The sequence below is a fragment of the Mobula hypostoma genome, chromosome 5 (assembly GCF_963921235.1).
Source record: "Mobula hypostoma chromosome 5, sMobHyp1.1, whole genome shotgun sequence".
Classification (NCBI taxonomy): Eukaryota; Metazoa; Chordata; class Chondrichthyes; order Myliobatiformes; family Myliobatidae; genus Mobula; species Mobula hypostoma.
This window is the reverse complement of record NC_086101.1, coordinates 164129302-164149190: the sequence shown is the minus strand read 5'-3', so window position 1 is coordinate 164149190 and position 19889 is coordinate 164129302. Positions and strand designations below refer to the sequence as shown.

General features: G+C 40.0%; 1 protein-coding gene across 4 annotated transcripts in view; it reads left to right on the top strand.

The window, feature by feature from the left end:
* wdr41 (WD repeat domain 41) overlaps positions 1–14737 on the top strand; it is a 44708-nt gene extending 29971 nt beyond the window's left edge. For all 4 annotated transcript variants that reach the window (XM_063049307.1, XM_063049309.1, XM_063049306.1 and 1 more), the window contains 5 exons: positions 9516–9706; positions 10182–10303; positions 11005–11087; positions 12193–12323; positions 14229–14737. In XM_063049307.1, coding sequence (XP_062905377.1) covers positions 9516–9706; positions 10182–10303; positions 11005–11087; positions 12193–12323; positions 14229–14366 — 665 coding nt within the window. In that variant the 3' untranslated portion in view covers positions 14367–14737. The remainder of the gene's footprint in view (positions 1–9515; positions 9707–10181; positions 10304–11004; positions 11088–12192; positions 12324–14228) is intronic.
* Positions 14738–19889: the final 5152 nt, after the last annotated feature.

Genomic DNA, 19889 nt, shown 5'->3' with positions numbered 1-19889 from the left:
AACGAAGTCAAAAATAAAGAGAGAAAGACAAGAGATTCAACAGTTGCTCGAAATCTTGAGGAACCCCCACTAAATGCTGGAGGAACCCAGCAGGTCTGGCAGCATCAGAGGGGAATAAATGTTTGATGGAGTCTCAGGCTACGTCCCCATTAGAATGGATATTTGGGCGAATCTCCTTCTACTGGACATGCGCAGGACACACAGAAAACAAGCAAAGAGGAAACGGTATACTTGGTGCATGTTTGTCCAGTTACAGACTAGAAAAACTTAAAAGGAAATTGCCAAACAAAAGACTTGGTGCGGGTTTGTCCAGAAACATTTCCTACAGCCATAGTTTCTTCACTGATGAAAGGGACGACAGCTACAACTAAATGCAATAAGGCTTGTTACTGGGCAAAAGTGAAATTTGATGTTACCTCACACACGAGGAAATCTGCAGATGCTGGAAATTCAAGCAACACACATCAAAGTTGCTGGTGAACGCAGCAGGCCAGGCAGCATCTCTAGGAAGAGGTACAGTCGACGTTTCGGGCAGAGACCCTTCGTCAGGACTAACTGAAAGAAGAGCTAGTAAGAGATTTGAAAGTGGGAGGGGGAGGGGGAGATCCAAAATGATAGGAGAAGACAGGAGGGGGAGGGATGGAGCCAAGAGCTGGACAGGTGATTGGCAAAAGGGATATGAGAGGATCATGGGACAGGAGGCCTAGGGAGAAGGAAAAGGTGGGGGGGGGAGCCCAGAGGATGGGCAAGGGGTATAGTCAGAGGGACAGAGGGAGAAAAAGGAGAGAGAGAGAGAGAGAGAAAGAATGTGTGAATATAAATAAATAACAGATGGGGTACGAGGGGGAGGTGGGGCATTAGCGGAAGTTAGAGAAGTCAATATTCATGCCATCAGGTTGAAGGTTACCCAGACGTATTATAAGGTGTTGTTCCTCCAACCTGAGTGTGGCTTCATCTTGACAGTAGAGGAGGCCGTGGATAGACATATCAGAATGGGACGTGGAATTAAAATGTGTGGCCCTCGTACCCCATCCATTATTTATTTATAACACACAACTTTGATGTGTGTTGTTTGCCTTTACCTCATTCGTTTGCCTTTACTTTTGCCATGTCTTTGTGTATAATTTTGCTGTATTTAACGTGCAATAAAACGAGTTACTGGGCAAAAGTGACAATTGCATCTATTGAATGTTTGCACAAGCAATACATTAATAAAGCACCTTGTTAAATGTATAAAACATGTCTGCATCAGTGTTATCTTGTATTTCCATACAATGTTACATTAGGCTGTTACACATCTATTGTCAGATATTGTTGTGGTGTTGGAGGTTGCGTTCAAGAAAACAATGAAATGCCGTGCTGCCGCCACCATTTGTTCCAGCACGTCATGACAGCGGTTTTAAAATTAGCCAGTTACCCCGTACACACTACAACGGCCAACCGGCGTTTTCAGATTTAAACACTCTGGAGAGTGTTTTAGAAAAGCTCTGTTTTCAGGGGAGGAAAACGCTGTTTCAGTGTGGACGGAGGGTCAAAACGAAGAGAAAAAGCTTCAGTTACAGATTTATACGGTCTAGCGTGGACATAGCCTCAGTCCAAAACATCAGCTGTTTATTCCCCTCCATTGATGCTGCCTGATTGATGCCATTGTCAGCAAATACTCTCACATGCACAATGCCCTGAGGAGAACACCTGAATGTATTGAAGTGGATGCAGAAATAGCCCTCAATAGAATAAGGTCTGAAAGCAGATTGGCCAGCTGGCCCTGATGGAATCACCCCCCCCCCCCCGCAAAGCGGAGGAAGGGACTGTTCTATGCAAAACAATGCCTCATATTTAACAGTTTATGAAGGGTTGTGATTGCTTCTGCAGACCAGAGAGACCTCCAATCAGTGCTTCTGTTTAAAAGACTCAGTAATTTTGAAACAGGTCCAAAGCTTGGGCCAGTTTAGGCAAGATGTTAAATTGTATGTTTACAGTTGCATTGCATGGTTGCTAGAGAATAGCAAAGGATGTGTAAAATGTAGCTTTATCATCACTAAAGTTAATCTTTTTTTAAAAAATGTGAATTTCAACAACTCTTTGATAAAAGTGCTGTACCACGTTGGTATCTGTGGGCTGACTATAGGATGAATGGTGAATTGTTTATATTTGAATACATGAGGGACTGGTATCAAAAGGTACTGGTTCTGCACAGAAATGATGTCCCACAAAGATGTGTCCAACACTCACTATTCTTCACCTCAAATTAGCATGAATGCAGTAACAGAGAAGTGGGAACCTTGTCTACCTGTGTAAGTGTTAAGACCCCTCGGGATTCAAACCCATGCCGCTGATGGGATATCTATGAGTGCTTTGGGTATGGGCTTGCTACATATTCAGCCAGGCCAGAGGCTACTTTCCACAAGATTGTCAGAGAGTCTGCAAATACTTCAGCCCTGTCTTTTGCACTCATGCATTGCACTCCGAGGATGTTAGACCATAAGACTATAAGGTATAGGAGCAGAAGTAGGCCATTTAGCCCATTGAGTCTGCTCTGCCATTCAATCATGGGCTGATGCAATTCTTCGGGCCATGCCCACTCCCCTGCCTTCTCCCCATACCCTTTGATGCGCTGGCTAATCAAGAACCTATCTATCTCTGCCTTAAATGCACCCAATGACTTGGCCTCCACAGCTGCTCGTGGCAACAAATTCCACAGATTTACCACTCTCTGAATAAAGTAATTTCTCCGCATCTCTGTTCTAAAAGGACGTCCTTCAATCCTGAAGTCGTGCCCTCATGTCCTAGACTCCCCTACCAAGGGAAATAACTTTGCTATATCTAATCTGTTGAGGCCTTTTAACATTCGGAATGTTTCTATGAGATCCCCATCATTCTCCTGAATTCCAGGGAATACATCCCAAGAGCTGCCAGATGTTCCTCATACGGTAACTCTTTCATTCCCAGGGTGAATTCTCGTGAATCTTCTCTGTTGGTATATCCTTTCTAAAATAAGGAGCTCAAAACTGCACACAATACTCCAAGTGTGATCTCACGAGTGCCTTATAGAGCCTCTACATCACATCTCTGCTGTTATATTCTATACCTCCTAGAAATAAATGCCAACATTGCATTCGTCTTCTTCACCACTGACTCAACCTGGAAGTTAACCTTTAGGGTATCCTGCAAAAGGATTCCCAAGTCCCTTTGCACTTCTGCATTTTGTTTTCTCTCCCCATCTAAATAATAGTCTGCCCATTTATTTCTTCCACCAAAATGCATGACCATACACTTTCCAACATTGTATTTCAATTGCCACTTCTTTGCCCATTCCCCTAAACTATCTAAGTCTCTCTGCAGGCTCTGTTTCCTCAACACGACCATACATGATTATCCATGAATACAGCCAAATGAAACAGCATTACTCCAGGGCCAAAGGGAGTACACAGTACCAACAGTCACACACAGCACAAGACACATATAAGATAGCAAGCACATGTAAGATATCAGTAAAATACAGTCATACAAAAAAATAGTCCAAGACTGGGTCCATGAATGTTGCAGAAATGGGCAGTCAACCACAGTACAGCTTGTCTTCTGCCAAGCGAACACTGGAGAGCAGCACCACCTCCAGCTAGGATGCCGCGCCACACCACACCACCTCTGGTGGAGTGCACCAACTTTGATATCTCTCTCCTTCACGGCTGTGAACAGGCGACATCACAGCTTGAGGCCTAGTCCTTGCTATGACCAAGACCACGCAGCTCCCCCTCCCCCTCCAGCACCACTCAGCCCTTGTCACCCACCCCTGCCAATTGCCAATAAATCAGTGAATCGGACTTGCAGCATTCCACATTTACAATATAGAGGATTTCTTGGAATGTATGCGGGATGGTTTTTTGAACCAACATGTCGAGGAACCGACTAGAGAGCAGGCTATTCTGGACTGGGTTTTGAGCAATGAGGAAGGGTTAATTAGCGATCTTGTCGTGAGAGGCCCCTTGGGTAAGAGTGACCATAATATGGTGGAATTCTTCATTAACATGGAGAGTGACGTAGTTAATTCAGAAACAAAGGTTCTGAACTTAAAGAGGGGTAACTTTGAAGGTATGAGACATGAATTAGCTAAGATAGACTGGCAAATGACACTTCAAGGATTGACGGTGGATATGCAATGGCAGGCATTTAAAGGTTGCATGGATGAACTACAACAATTGTTCATCCCAGTTTGGCAAAAGAATAAATCAAGGAAGGTAGTGCACCCGTGGCTGACAAGAGAAATTAGGGATAGTATCAATTCCAAAGAAGTAGCATACAAATTAGCCAGAGAAAGTGGCTCACCTGAGGACTGGGAGAAATTCAGAGTTCAGCAGAGGAGGACAAAGGGCTTAATTAGGAAGGGGAAAAAAGATTATGAGAGAAAACTGGCAGAGAACATAAAAACGGACTGTAAAAGCTTTTATAGATATGTAAAAAGGAAAAGACTGATAAAGACAAATGTAGGTCCCCTGCAAACAGAAACAGGTGAATTGATTATGGGGAGCAAGGACATGGCAGACCAATTGAATAATTACTTTGGTTCTGTCTTCACTAAGGAGGACATAAATAATCTTCCAGAAATAGTAAGGGACAGAGGGTCCAGTGAGATGGAGGAACTGAGCGAAATACATGTTAGTAGGGAAGTGGTGTTAGGTAAATTGAAGGGATTGAAGGCAGATAAATCCCCAGGGCCAGATGGTCTGCATCCCAGAGTGCTTAAGGAAGTGGCCCAAGAAATAGTGGATGCATTAGTGATAATTTTTCAAAACTCGTTAGATTCTGGACTAGTTCCTGAGGATTGGAGGGTGGCTAATGTAACCCCACTTTTTAAAAAAGGAGGGAGAGAGAAACCGGGGAATTATAGGCCGGTTAGCCTAACGTCGGTGGTGGGGAAACTGCTGGAGTCAGTTATCAAGGATGTGATAACAGCACATTTGGAAAGCGGTGAAATGATCGGACAAAGTCAGCATGGATTTGTGAAAGGAAAATCATGTCTGACGAATCTCATAGAATTTTTTGAGGATGTAACTAGTAGAGTGGATAGGGGAGAACCAGTGGATGTGGTATATTTGGATTTTCAAAAGGCTTTTGACAAGGTCCCACATAGGAGATTAGTGTGCAAACTTAAAGCACACGGTATTGGGGGTAAGGTATTGGTGTGGGTGGAGAATTGGTTAGCAGACAGGAAGCAAAGAGTGGGAATAAACGGGACCTTTTCAGAATGGCAGGCGGTGACTAGTGGGGTACCGCAAGGCTCAGTGCTGGGACCCCAGTTGTTTACAATATATATTAATGACTTGGATGAGGGAATTAAATGCAGCATCTCCAAGTTTGCGGATGACACGAAGCTGGGTGGCAGTGTTAGCAGTGAGGAGGATGCTAAGAGGATGCAGGGTGACTTGGATAGGTTGGGTGAGTGGGCAAACTCATGGCAGATGCAATTTAATGTGGATAAATGTGAAGTTATCCACTTTGGTGGCAAAAATAGGAAAACAGATTATTATCTGAATGGTGGCCGATTAGGAAAAGGGGAGGTGCAACGAGACCTGGGTGTCATTATACACCAGTCATTGAAAATGGGCATGCAGGTACAGCAGGCGGTGAAAAAGGCGAACGGTATGCTGGCATTTATAGCGAGAGGATTCGAGTACAGGAGCAGGGAGGTACTACTGCAATTGTACAAGGCCTTGGTGAGACCACACCTGGAGTATTGTGTGCAGTTTTGGTCCCCTAATCTGAGGAAAGACATCTTTGCCATAGAGGGAGTACAAAGAAGGTTCACCAGATTGATTCCTGGGATGGCAGGTCTTTCATATGAAGAAAGACTGGATGAACTGGGCTTGTACTCGTTGGAATTTAGAAGATTGAGGGGGGATCTGATTGAAACGTATAAGATCCTAAAGGGATTGGACAGGCTAGATGCAGGAAGATTGTTCCCGATGTTGGGGAGGTCTAGAACGAGGGGTCACAGTTTGAGGATAGAGGGGAAGCCTTTTAGGACCGAGGTTAGGAAAAACTTCTTCACACAGAGAGTGGTGAATCTGTGGAATTCTCTGCCACAGCAAACTGTTGAGGCCAGTTCATTAGCTATGTTTAAAAGGAAGTTAGATATGGCCCTTGTGGCTACAGGGGTCAGGGGGTATGGAGGGAAGGCTGGGTTCTGAGTTGGATGATCAGCCATGATCATAATAAATGGCGGTGCAGGCTCGAAGGGCCGAATGGCCTACTCCTGCACCTATTTTCTATGTTTCTATGTTTCTATATTCAACAGGGTTTTGTGATCACAAGCAACATAGATGATCACTCGCTGTTAGACTGCACACCTCATTTGTACTCCAACTCCTTCAGCTCTTCTCTGATGTAGGCAACAGCATGATCCACACCAAGTTCAGATCCTTCACTTTCTCTGCCAATGAGCAACTCGCTGATGGGGTAGACCTGCAGTACTTCAAGTTCCTAATGTCCAGTAAGGTCTTGCAATCATACTTTTTAAAAAGGACAATGCCACCTTTGGCTCACCCCATAGAAACCACCACAATCGAATGTGCTGCCATCTTACTGGAAGGCTGGATGTTGTAACCATTTGTGGGGCTTAACATTTTAAAATCCTAAATTTATTCAGAATGGGATTTTTCTTTTTGTTGTTCTCGGATGCTGTAAAGAGATTGCTGAGAGGTGTCACTAATTCTGTTTCGTTACCTAAATTTATAAACCAAAATCTGTCTCAAGATACACAGGGCAACCTTGCTTACCCAAATGATTGTTAAACCTATTTTTCTGTGAATTGATGTGCATGGCAAAGCTTTCTGTGTTATCTTATGTGATACGGTTTGTGAGAAAGTAACATTCTGTATGGTGTATGCATGCCAGGAAAGAGATATGTTGGTGCTCGGAATAGAAAACAATAAAGTTGAAACAGGTTGTAACGGACAATTTTGTCACAACTCAGGTCAGGTCAGGGTCTTTGGTAGTTTTGAGTTAGAAGATTGTGGATTAGATTCCTACTCTAAAGATGAATGTGCAGACTTTTTTACATGACAGTGCCATATTGAGTGTTGAATTGTATGAAGTGTCACCTTTTGTCTGAAAAATCTGCTGCAATCCTCTACACAATCATCTTTTGATTGACAATGCTTTCAACATCCAAGTAAAAATCTGTAATATTTTAAAACTTTTAAAATAAAGGTTAATTAACCTTATTTGGTCCATTACTGTGAATGCATGCATACCTTTTATATTTGAGCTTCTGAAAAATTGTACATATTTCCCCTTTTAAAATTTGCAGCTACAAGATTAAAGTTGTGCAGATGGCTTTGAATACTTAATCAAATGAGCTGACCTTGCTGAGTTGCAGCTTCTCAATTCATAATTAGAATCAGGTTTATTATCACTGACATGTGTCATGAAATTTATTGCTTTTTGGCAGCAGTACACTGTAATACATAATCTTACTGTAAGATTCAAAAATAAATAGTGCAAAAAGTGACTAATGAAGTTAATGATCATGGGCTATTCTGAAATCTGATGGTGGAGAGAAGGAAGCTGCTCCTATAACACTGGGAGTTGATCTTCAGGCTCCTGTACATCCCCCCTGATGGTAGTAATGTGAAGAGGCCAAGTCCTGGATGTGAGGGTCTTTAATGATGGATGACTCCTTGAGGCACTGACTCTTGAAGATGGCCTCAATGATGGAAAGCGTTGTATCTGTGATGGAACTAGCTGTCTAAAACCCTCCGCAGCCTTTTGTGATCCTGTACATTCAAGTCTCCAAATCAGGCTGTGATGCAACCAGTCAGAATGCTCTCCACTGTACATCTGTAGAAATTTGCAAGTCTTTGGTGCCATACCAAATCTCCTTAAACTCCTAATGAAGTAGTGCTGTTGACACACCTTCTTCATGAATGCATCAATGTTTTGGGCACAGGATAGATTCTAAAATGTTGGTGCTCAGGAACTTGAAGCTGCTCACTGCTGACCTCTCAATGAGGACTGGTGTGTATTCTCTCTACTTTCGCTTCCTTGCTGACATTTGGTGCGAAATTGTTATGTAAAACCACTCAACCAGTCGATCTATCTTACTCCTGTACACCTTATTGTTATCTGAGATTCTGCTAACAACAGTAGAGTTCATACCAATTTTCTAGATTACATTTGAACTGTGCTTAGCCACACAATCTTGAGTTTAGAGAAAATAGAGCAGTGTGCAAAGCACACATGTTTGATGTGCAGCTGAGGTGCTATTATGGATTCCCACTGACTCAATAAGGAAGTCGAAGATCCAGTTGCTGAGGGAGGAGCGGAGGCCAAGGTTTGGAAGCTTTTTGATTAGTACTGATGGTGTTGCACACTGAGCTGTAATCAATAAACAGTAGCTTGATGTTTGTATTGCTGTTGTCTCAGTGCTCCAAAACTAAGTGGATAGCCGGTGAGATTGTGTCCACTGTAGATCTGTAGACAAATTGCAGCAGATTTAGGTACTTGCTCAGGCAGGAGCTAGTTCTAACCATGACCAATCATACTTCAATACAGTAGGTCTGAGTACTACCAGGTGATAGTCATTTAAGTAGCTCACTGCTATGATTGCTGCCCTTTTGAAGCAAGGGGAACCTCAGACCATACCAGTTAGTGAGAGTTTGAAGAAGTACTTGAACAATTCATCTGGTTATGCATTTAGTGTATATAATATTTTATATAACCTATTGTAGTTATAGTCAGGGAAAAGGTGTTATTAATATTTTAAATATACATTATAATTCTTCCCATTTTGAACATCTGTTGAGGAAAGAATATGAGTACCAACATCATTCTTCATATCTCTGACAGATGAAAAATGCCTTGATCTCTTTTGGCTTTCCTCCAGAAATTGACAAAGTAGGATCATTTAGCTAGAAAGAGAGAGAAAGATTGGAGCAATTCTTTGTTCTCAAGGCAAAATTTGATCATTTAAGTATTTTGAATATTCTCCCAGTAGAAATCCACGAGCTTTGCAGTAAGAATTAGAATCTGACAAATAGGACTTAATTTTTGCACATGTTGTAACTGTTACCTGTATGATCATTATCTCTTAACACTTTGATGTTATTTACTTGTTTAGAAACATGAGTTTAGTGCTCAAATTTTTTTTTTTTACAAACTGACCATGTTATTAGTGGGACTGGATTTGATTAATAATAATTTGATGTAATCTAGAGAAACATTTCAGATTTCATAGAAATGATTTTTAAAAAATTTAAATCTCAATAAGAAATTCAGCCAGATTTCTAAATTGTTGCTGATGTTCCCAATGTTGCGGCTGTCTCTTGTACATCACCATTAATTATGAAAGTAAAAAAATATGTAGGCAAGTTACTTATTTTGGCAGCTTGCTTTAAGTAAAATTATATATATATATATATATATATATATATATTGCTTTCATCAGATACTTTGCCGCCAAATTATTTTGTATACTAGTTTCACTTGGATCTTGGTGCATTTTATGTTTGCGTGAATAGATGATACTTTTGCCACTGGATCCCATGTGGGTGAATTAATAATTTGGGATGTGCTGGACTGGACAGTTAAAGCATTTGAATCTCAGTTCTGGAATGCTGCGCCACAATATGACAAACCAGCTGAGATAAAGATATCACAGACTCCAAACCAGTCTGAAACCTGCATTCATCATCTGACTTCAGATAGAGAGGTAAAGCTTAAAAAAAGATGGCACTTCTTTCATAGACCTAAGTCTATATACTTAATACAGCATTTGGAAAGTATTTTAAAAATTGTACAGTTCTAATTTTACTGTTCTGAGTGGAACATGAAAGACTACCTGCTAGTCTAATGGCAAGATCAATGAATATAGCATGTATTTGCTAGCTTTGGTTTGTAAATATTTGAAGTTGGCTTTTGTCCTCTCCTTTTTGTTCAAATTACATAAATAATGATAACATGAGAACTTCTTCACTTTCTTCCTCCCCCCCCCGCCCCAGTGGTTTTTATGTGATTGATCAAATGCATGCTATGAAACAGCTCATCAGATCACCATATGAACAGCTTGCTAAATTCCTCCATGTAGAGACTCCATGCTTTTTATTTTTTTAAAAAAGGCTTTGCTATTAAGCTAAATAATGTTTGTGGTGTTTTAAATTTTAAATTCTTGTATTTCTTATCTATAGAATATTTTTGCTGCGATTGGGACAGGAATTTATGTGTATAATCTTCAGACAAGAACTGTGATTGCCTACCAACAAGTGGCACATGATTCCCGGGTGTTGCATATTGCAAAGTTGCCAAATAAGTATGCAAGTTTGAATTCTAAACTATCTATTATAGATAAAGCAACAGACTTGAATGCTGCCCATGCAGCATGGGAACATTGTAATAATTTTAATTTTAAATGAATGTGCACTGCTAATTTAGAAGTGATTACTAACTTGAATTGTATCTTGTAAATTCAGTTCGGAAAATATTTTAAGTTGAAAGAAAGTTGAGAGATTTTGTTCTACTTTCAAGAACAACATTTTTTAAAAAAAGTTTTTATTTTTAAACTTTACAAGCGAACAATGCATATATCTCGGATATTTTATTTAGAGATGCAGCACTGAATAGACCCTTCCAGCCCTTTGAACCACACCACCCAGCAGCCCCTGACAACCCTAAGCCTAATCTAATCATGGGACAACTTACTATGACCAATTAATTTACCTGGTATGTCTTTGGATTGTGGGAGGAAACCAGAGGGCCTGGAGAAAACCCACACATTCTATGAGGAGACATTCAGAGACTCTTACGTAGGATGCCAGGATTGAACTCTGAATTCCGACGCCCTGAGCTGTAATAGTGTCACACTAACTGCTACGCTGTGGTGGTGCCCCAATAGATTTGAACATGTATTTTTATTTACCTGAAAAGAGAGTTTTAAATTGGATTTTATTGTCAGGTACAACAAATGGCTGACATACACGCTGAAAATAATTTCTGAATTTCAATGTTTTACAGCCAGTTGATCTCCTGCTCTGTTGACGGCAGTGTTCGCCTTTGGGTATTGCAGGAACTTCCTCCAGCAGAACCTGCTACATCAGGTTGGTGCAACTTAACATTATATACGTTAGTAGATACAACTTAATTCTCTAGATATTACCTTTTCCAGCAATGAGGATCCCAATGTCTGGTTAGAAACACTTAAAAATTAGTCAGCTTAAGCAGGCATGTAGTCCTGCTGAGCTGCTTTTGTTTCCTTGCATGGTTACTTGGTGTGCAAGTGCCTGCTAAAAAATAATAATTTTCTTTTCATGTTTCTTTTCAACTTAACATGATGATAGAAGGAGCAATTCTCCTGTGCTGCAAGCAACACTTTTTGCTCTCCTATTCTGCTACACTGCCTGAATTTAGCAAAGTCTAATTAGTGAGCTGCTTTAGGTTGCCTCTAGTTGTGCTTAGGTCAATGAATATAGCATGTACTTGCCTAGCTTTGGCGTCTAAATATTTGAAGTAGGCTTTTCTCCTCTCCTTTTGTTCAAATTACGTAAATAATGATAACATGAGAACTTCTTGCCTTTCTTGGCAAATATAGGGACAATGTTGCACTGCTTCATGGGCAGCATGGCAGTGTAGAGGCTAGTGTAACACTTTACAGCATCAGCAATTGGAATTCTATTCCTACCACTGTCTGTAAGGAGTTTGTATGTCCTACCTGTGACCATGTGGGTTTCCTCCAGGTGCTCCTGTTTCCTCCCATGTTCCAAAGGTGTACAGGTTAGTAAGTTCTGGTCATGCTATGTTGGTGCCAGAAGCATGGTGATGCTTGTGGACTGCTTCCAGCTCATCCTCAGAGTGTATTGGTCATGGATGCAAGCAACACATTTCACTGTATACAGGTGACAAATAAAGCTAATCACACTATATTGTGCACACAAATGTATATGGAATCTACTCTGTTATGATATTTTAATTCCATTTTGTGCTGTTTCACCTGAGAATTTCAGGGTCCATTTTGTATCAAAGAAGCCAAATTTTCAAATGCATTGATTTTTAATATATGCATTAGGTCACTTTTCAGTTATAATTTATTTCTGGCTAAATGTCTTAGAGTATCATCTAAATGTTTACAGAACTGGTTTTCATTTGTTATCCTTTTATTAATTTAGTTGTAACAATTATAATGAGTTGATGCCTGTTTGATTTTAGGGATTTTTAGTATGTGGGGAATTGGGAGGCCAAACAAGCAGCAAAACCAATCAAAACGCAAGTTGGAGTGTTCTATGTTGAAGATTTTGGAGATAACTGGTGATTTGATTGGTCATTCAGGTGCAGTGCAAGTGAGTATTTGTGTTGTGTGGACACTTTTTTTTCTCTACTGCTAATTATTGTCCATAATAGCTTATAAAATGTTTCAGTTTATTTATGAACTAACAAAGAAAAGGTTAGGCTGGAAGGGAGAAGAGAAATGAAGAATTAGAACAGGTAATTTAATTTCTTAATTCTGCCATTCAGTGACATTAAAGCAGATTTCTGATCTAGTTTCAAAAAGACCAAAGAGCAGCTTGTGGACTTCAGGAAGGGTAAGATGAGGGAACACAAACCAATCCTCTTAGAGGGATCAGAAGTGGAGAGAGTGAGCAGTTTCAAGTTCCTGGTGTCAAGGATCTAACCTGGTCCCAACATATCGATGCAGCTATAAAGAAGGCAAGACAGTGGCTATATTTCATTAAGAGTTTGAGGAGATGTAGTTTGTCACCTATAAAACTCAAAAACTTCTACAGATGTACCATGGAGAGCATTCTGACAGGCTGCATTACTGTCTGGTATGGGGTGGGGGTGGGGGGTGGGATGCCATTGCACAGGATTGAAAGAAACTACAGAAAGTTGTAAAGCTAGTCAGCTCTATCTTGGGTACTAGTCTACATAGTATCTTAAGGCCATAAAATAAAGGAACAGAATTGGGCCATTTGCTCATCAAGTCTGCTCCACCATTTCATCATGGCTGATCCATTTTTTCTCTTAGCCCCAATTTCCTGCCTTCCCCCAGTATCCCTTCATACCCTGACCAGTCAAGAATCTATCAACCTCTGCTGTAAATATACATAAGAGATTTGGTCTCCACAGCTGCCTGTGCAACAAATTCCACAGACTCACCATCCTCTGGCTAAAGAAATTCCTCCTCACCTCTGTTCCAAAAGGATGCCCCTCTTTCTGAGGCTGTGCCCTCTGGTCTTAGACACTCCCACCATAGGAAACATCTTCTCCACATCCACTCTATCACAGCCTTTCACCATTCAATAGGTTTCAATTAGATCACCCCTCATTCTTCTGAATTCTAGTGAATACAGGCCCAAAACATCTTCAAGGAGTGGTGCCCTAGAAAGGTGGTATCTATTATTAAGGACCCCTATCATCCAGGGCATGCCTTCTTCTCATTGTTACTGTCAGGAAGGAGGTACAGAAGCCAGAAGGCACACACTCAGCAATTCAGAAACAGCTTCTTCTACCATCCAATTTCTAAATAGACGTCGAACCCATGAACACTATCTCACTTTTTTGTTTTTATATTATTTGTTTTAAACTATTTAATATACATATCTACTTACTGTAATGAATTACTGATTTACACTTTTATTTTTTTCTTTATATTATTAGGTATTGCATTGTATTGCAGTCGCTAAGTTAACAAATTTCGGATACATGCCAGTGATATTAAACTTGACTCTGATTCTTTGCACAATATACCTTTGAAACTTTTGTGGAGCAGTAAATCATTTTGCAGCAGATTTCAGTAGTTAACCCTGCATATGTTGCAATCAGAAGTTGATAATTTCAGTGTGTTGGCAATTGTTACAGCTTCATTACAACAAAATATAGGCCATGATATTTTCAGTGATTCTGAAAGCATATTCCAACTTGAAATCGGTGTTTATACCAAAGATCGCAGATGCATTTGGCTCTATTATGACAAGGCCTTACTTGCTTTAGTCAGTTGAATCAGTTTATTTCTCTTATTTGCAGATCATCATCTTTTGCCCATCGGTTGTTTGTCGGTATTTGTGTGTATGTTTTTGTTGATTCTATTGTATTTCTTTGTTCTATTGTGAGTGTCTGCATGAAAACAAATCTCATGATAGTGTATAATGACATTATACATACTTTGATGATAATACATTTACTTTGAACTTGCTGCAAATAGACTTTATAGCTGCTTGAATTATTTCTGTTTTGTCAATTTCCAGATGTTCCTCTATTCTAAAGAGCATGGATTAGTAACATGTTCAACAGATCACCTCATCATCTTATGGAAGGATGGACAGAGGGAATCCCAGTTACGGAGTAAGGCATTATTCCAAAAATTAGAACAAGATAATGTGTAATTTTGATATTATTGTAAAGCAAATGAAATTGTTATGATAGTTATAAATCAACTCAAAAGATGTGCAAAGTATTTTTCTGTGGATTCATGATATTGTAGATAGTGTCAAGATACTGCTAAGATTGCCTTCATTACTAGTTCTGGATTTATATTGGTGTTGCAAATAGTCTTCTGAACAAGCAATTTTTGCTTATCTGTGATTTGTAAATATTAAAATATGAAGATGTATATTTAAAAGATCTGTGACAAGAAGACACGGCTTTTTTATTTTTTTTGTATAATTTAAAAAACATTTGGTAAAAATATCTTGTGACTCCCATCTACCCATCACTGTTGCTCTTTCATGCTGTATCTTAATAAATAAATAAACAAACAAAAATATCCAGTGAGTGGCAGTTCTGTGGGAGAGGTCAAAGGACAATGGTCAGACTGGTTCAAGCTGACAGTGCTGTGCAGAAGATACTCTCACGCATAACACAAACCTTGAAGTGGATGGGCTACAGCAGCAGAAGACCATGAACCTACATTCAGGGGCCACTTTATTGGTGAGAGAATAGCTTAGAGTGAAAATATGAAGACAGCTTGAGGTGGGAGCAGATACAATTCATTTAGAAGCTAATTATTTAATTTGCTATTTTTTATTGATGAAAATTACTATAAGCATTCAAATTCTAAACATAAAATATGCTTTTATACAAAAATCAAAACATTCAGTTAAGTATACAATGCAAGAATATAATACAAAATATTGTATTGTGAATATTAACTAATTGGATACGTTTATATAAAATACAATTCTATACAATTCTGTGCACAGAAAGTCAATTACATTTGATTATTGCTTCGTATAAAGAAAGCAAAGCTCTTGGCAGTGATTCTAATACAATCTGGAATCAGTAAGTACTTGGCCTTTCTACCCTGTGCGAAGTCAAGTATTCACTTGCATTATTGAATACATCTCTCCTATCATATTCTCTCAATTGTGTGCATGCATACCTTTTAAGTATACTAAATATTAATAAAGTAGCCTATACTGACTGAGAAAAAATAACTTGCAGGTTTTTAATTTTTGTAAGGTGCTATAGACTCTATACACAGAATCCTTAGCCAGCAGAGCATGCCAACAGACTAAATTAAAACAAACAATGCTTTGTACACCAGATTTTGTTTGGACATGAGTTTCTTGATATTAGAGCTAGAACCCATTTGAAAATTAATGCAATGGAATATCAATTTTGGCCTTCAACAGTACACGGCAGTAAAATTTGTGTGTTGGTTTCGGTGATCTTAGCTGATTCAGCATCTGACCACTGCAAAATTCTTGATGCTAAAATAATTGAATGGTGCAAAATGAAAGTGCTTGTGTTGGAGGTTAAGAAATTCTTTTTATGGTACAGGTAGTTTGAAAACCACTGGTAAATTAAGGAAATCAATGCCTTTTCTTTTCATGTATTAGGTGTTATTGCCCTTTCTTGATAGACCCCTTGGATACTCATTCTATTGCTGCTCTTAATAATAATTAAAAATAGCTCCATGGTATAAAAGATCAGCACAAGTGACTAATATGTCAAACATTCCCAGTTGTGAATTGAAAGGATCTGCTGTCATAAAATATTTAACGTAGTGAGTTTAATAACAATACATGTTATTTGTTATTGCTGCTTGTCAATGGTGCAAAATCTTTGTTCTCTTTCTTTTCCTCTTTCAAATCAATAACAGCCAATGTACTTAGAGTTCCAGCTTGTAAATATGTTGTGGCTGCAAGTTTGTTCAAAATGAATCCTGCACTTGCATAAAATATCACAAAGCGGAAGGAACTCAAATAGAAACCAATAAAGCAGAAATAGGACTATGGTCAGAAAAATAAAATTTTTCAAAAAAGCATGGAAACCAATAGGCATGTAGAGCTTACTCTGCCATACTTTAGGGTGTAACAGCCTTAAAATATTCTTGAAAAGTGCAACATCCTCTGACTCCAGGGAATCCTTGACCCACGTCTGATCAAAGCAGAGAAGGTGCATTTGGGGTATATTGAGAAACCTCAGCCATGCATTGAGCACACAAATCTGACATAAATGGAGGAAGTACCTGCTCTCCTGCCCCAGGACAGGAGGAACAATACAAAGCAATTCAGGCCATTCAGCCGACGATGTTGTGCTGACTTTTTAACCTACTCAAAGATCAATCTTATGCTTCTTTCTCACATAGCCCTCCATTTTGCTTTCATCCATACATCTATGTGAACACCTCCACACACTATTTAAAAATAATTATCTCTGACATCCCCTCCCCTAACTTTCTGGCATCAGCACTCCGTATGGAGGAAAAAAACTTTCTGACAGCTCCCCCACCCCCCCAATACTTTCCTTCAATTTCTTTAAAATGACACACTCTCACATTAGCCATTTCTGCCTTGGGAAAACAGGTGCTGGCTGTCCACTCTATCTAGGCCTTTTACCTTCTACATCTCTATCAACACCTCAGATTCTCCTTCACTCCAAGAGAAAAGTTCTAGCTCACTGAACTCTTCCTCATAGGACATGCTCTATTCCAGGCACCACTCTGATAAATCTCATCTGCAATCTCTGAACTTCCACATCCTTTCTATACTCAGGTGACTAGAACTGAACACAATCGTCTGTGTGGTCTAACCAGAGTTTTCTAGAGCTGCAACATTGTCTCGTGGCTCTTGAACTCAATCCCCTGACTACTGAGGGCCAAGACACCATACACCACCCTAACTACCCTATCAACTTGCCCAGCAAATTTAAGGGATTTATGGACATGGAGTCCAAGATTCTGAAGTTTCTCCACATTAAGAATCCTGCCATTAACCGTGAACTCTGCCTTCAATTTCAACTTGGCAAAGTGTATTACTTCACATTTTTTTGGATTGAAATCCATCTGCCATTTCTCAGCCAAGCTCTGCATTCCGTCAATGTCTCCATGTCATTCTCAACATCTGAGCAACCACAAAACCAGAGTGAAATCATGTCATCGTCAAGCCCAAGGGAATGCGGAAGAAGAATATACAAACAGGCATTGCCGTTGACTTTCAGGCCTTTTCTGTCATTCAAATGATCTGGTCTGGCCAACTCTTTTCACCTGCATTGATATGATGTTAATATAAACATTTTTGTTTGGCTTTGTAATTAATGAAATTCTATTTATCAATTTGTTATACAGTACTCTATCAACTATCAAGTGACTGGTATTTAAGCTAAACATAAATATTCCTTTCACCTGTTTTAGTTCCTCATAAAGCAATGCATCTTTCTGGAAATTCATTGGAAAAATTACTACAGTCCTAACATCTGCTTGATAAAGATATGGAGGATACAGTTAAAGTAGATTCTCTGCAGAAAGGGATGAAATGGATACCAAAAACAGAGTGGGCTTCATACAGTAAACCATATAAACCATTCCACTTGTGTTCAAGTCCATAAAAAGGGTATATCAACCTGACGTAACTCTTTACAGATAATGAATTTGAGAGATTTCTTTCAGCAGTGCAGAGGAGAACATGTCACATGGAATTATTGAAGCAGAAATTACAGATGTATTTAATAGATAGTTTGATGCATAAAGGAATGAGCAAGAATGGACTGTTCAACACTTGAATTTGTTCTGCTTTACAGAGATCAATCCTCTGTATAACTGAAGCATAGAAACATAGAAAATAGGTGCAGGAGTAGGCCATTCGGCCCTTCAAGCCTGCACCGCCATTTATTATGATCATGGCTGATCATCCAACTCAGAACCCTGCACCAGCCTTCCCTCCATACCCCCTGATCCCCGTAGCCACAAGGGCCATATCTAACTCCCTCTTAAATATAGCCAATGAACTGGCCTCAACTGTTTCCTGTGGCAGAGAATTCCACAGATTCACCACTCTCTGTATGAAGAAGTTGTTCCTAATCTCAGTCCTAAAAGTCTTCCCCTTTATCCTCAAACTGTGACCCCTCATTCTGGACTTCCCCAACATCGGGAACAATCTTCCTGCATCTAGCCTGTCCAATCCCTTTAGGATTTTATACGTTTCAATCAGATCCCCCCTCAATCTTCTAAATTCCAATGAGTACAAGCCTAGTTCATCCAGTCTTTCTTCATATGAAAGTCCTGCCATCCCAGGAATCAATCTGGTGAACCCTCTCTATACTCCCTCTATGGCAAGGATGTCTTTCCTCAGATTAGGGGACCAAAACTGCGCACAATTCTCCAGGTGTGGTCTCAGCAAGGCCTTGTACAACTGCAGTAGTACCTCCTTGCTCCTGTACTCGAATCCTCTTGCTATGAATGCCAGCATACCATTCGCCTTTTTCACCACCTGCTGTACCTGCATGCCCACTTTCAATGACTGGTGTATAATGACACCCAGGTCTCGTTGCACCTCCCCTTTTCCTAATCGGCCACCATTCAGATAATAATCTTTTTTCCTATTTTTGCCACCAAAGTGGATAACTTCACATTTATCCACATTAAATTGCATCTGCCATGAATTTGCCCACTCACCCAACCTATCCAAGTCACCCTGCATCCTCTTAGCATCCTCCTCACAGCTAACACTGCCGCCCAGCTTCGTGTCATCCGCAAACTTGGAGATGCTGCATTTAATTCCCTCATCCAAGTCATTAATGTATATTGTAAACAACTGGGGTCCCAGCACTGAGCCTTGCGGTACCCCACTAGTCACCGCCTGCCATTCTGAAAAGGTCCCGTTTATTCCCACTCTTTGCTTCCTGTCTGTTAACCAATTCTCTATCCACACCAATACCTTACCCCCAATACCATACTTCCACACTCAGCAAATACCAACCTCACCTTGGATACCTGCTTTGTAAAGTATAATATTTTCATGAATTTGAGCTGATGGATTAAATTGTACTAACATAGGCATAGTAAAAAGTGAACCAAGTATCTTACTGCCCAAAATGCATACTTATTAGTCAGCATTTAATATGCTCAAGTTATTGTCAGAATCCAAATAGTTTGTAAAGGGTTTATAACTTGTACTCAAAGCATTCTGTTGAAGAAAGTGACAAAAACGCTGATCAGGTCCTCGAGCTTGATGAGTGGGAAATCTTTCTTGCTGGTCCTTCTATACTCCAGTAGGAGTTCCAACCAAAGCCGGTGGGAAAGGTGTTCCAGCAGGTGACAACGTTTGCTTGATGGTGGGTAGCTGTCGGCCTGATGGAACAATCCCAAAGCAAAGACAACAGCGTAATTGTGATGGGCTGAAGTGTTGGTGGGAATAGAACTATAGTATTTGCGAGCAGAGTTCCAGGGAAGGGATGGAGGAAGAAGCCCATGGTAGAGTAGATCCAATCTATCCTTCCTGCTTGAAGAATACCTCCAGGTCTTCCTGACAACATGGAACCATAAAAACATAAATGAAGGGATTGCACTGCCCCTTCAGCGGATTTTGTTGATTGGTAAATATGCTAAAGTCAAAATGGTGTCATTTGTATATGTGGTTGACATTAAAATTGGACTCTCTGCTCCTCTTGCATGTTTGAACTTCGCA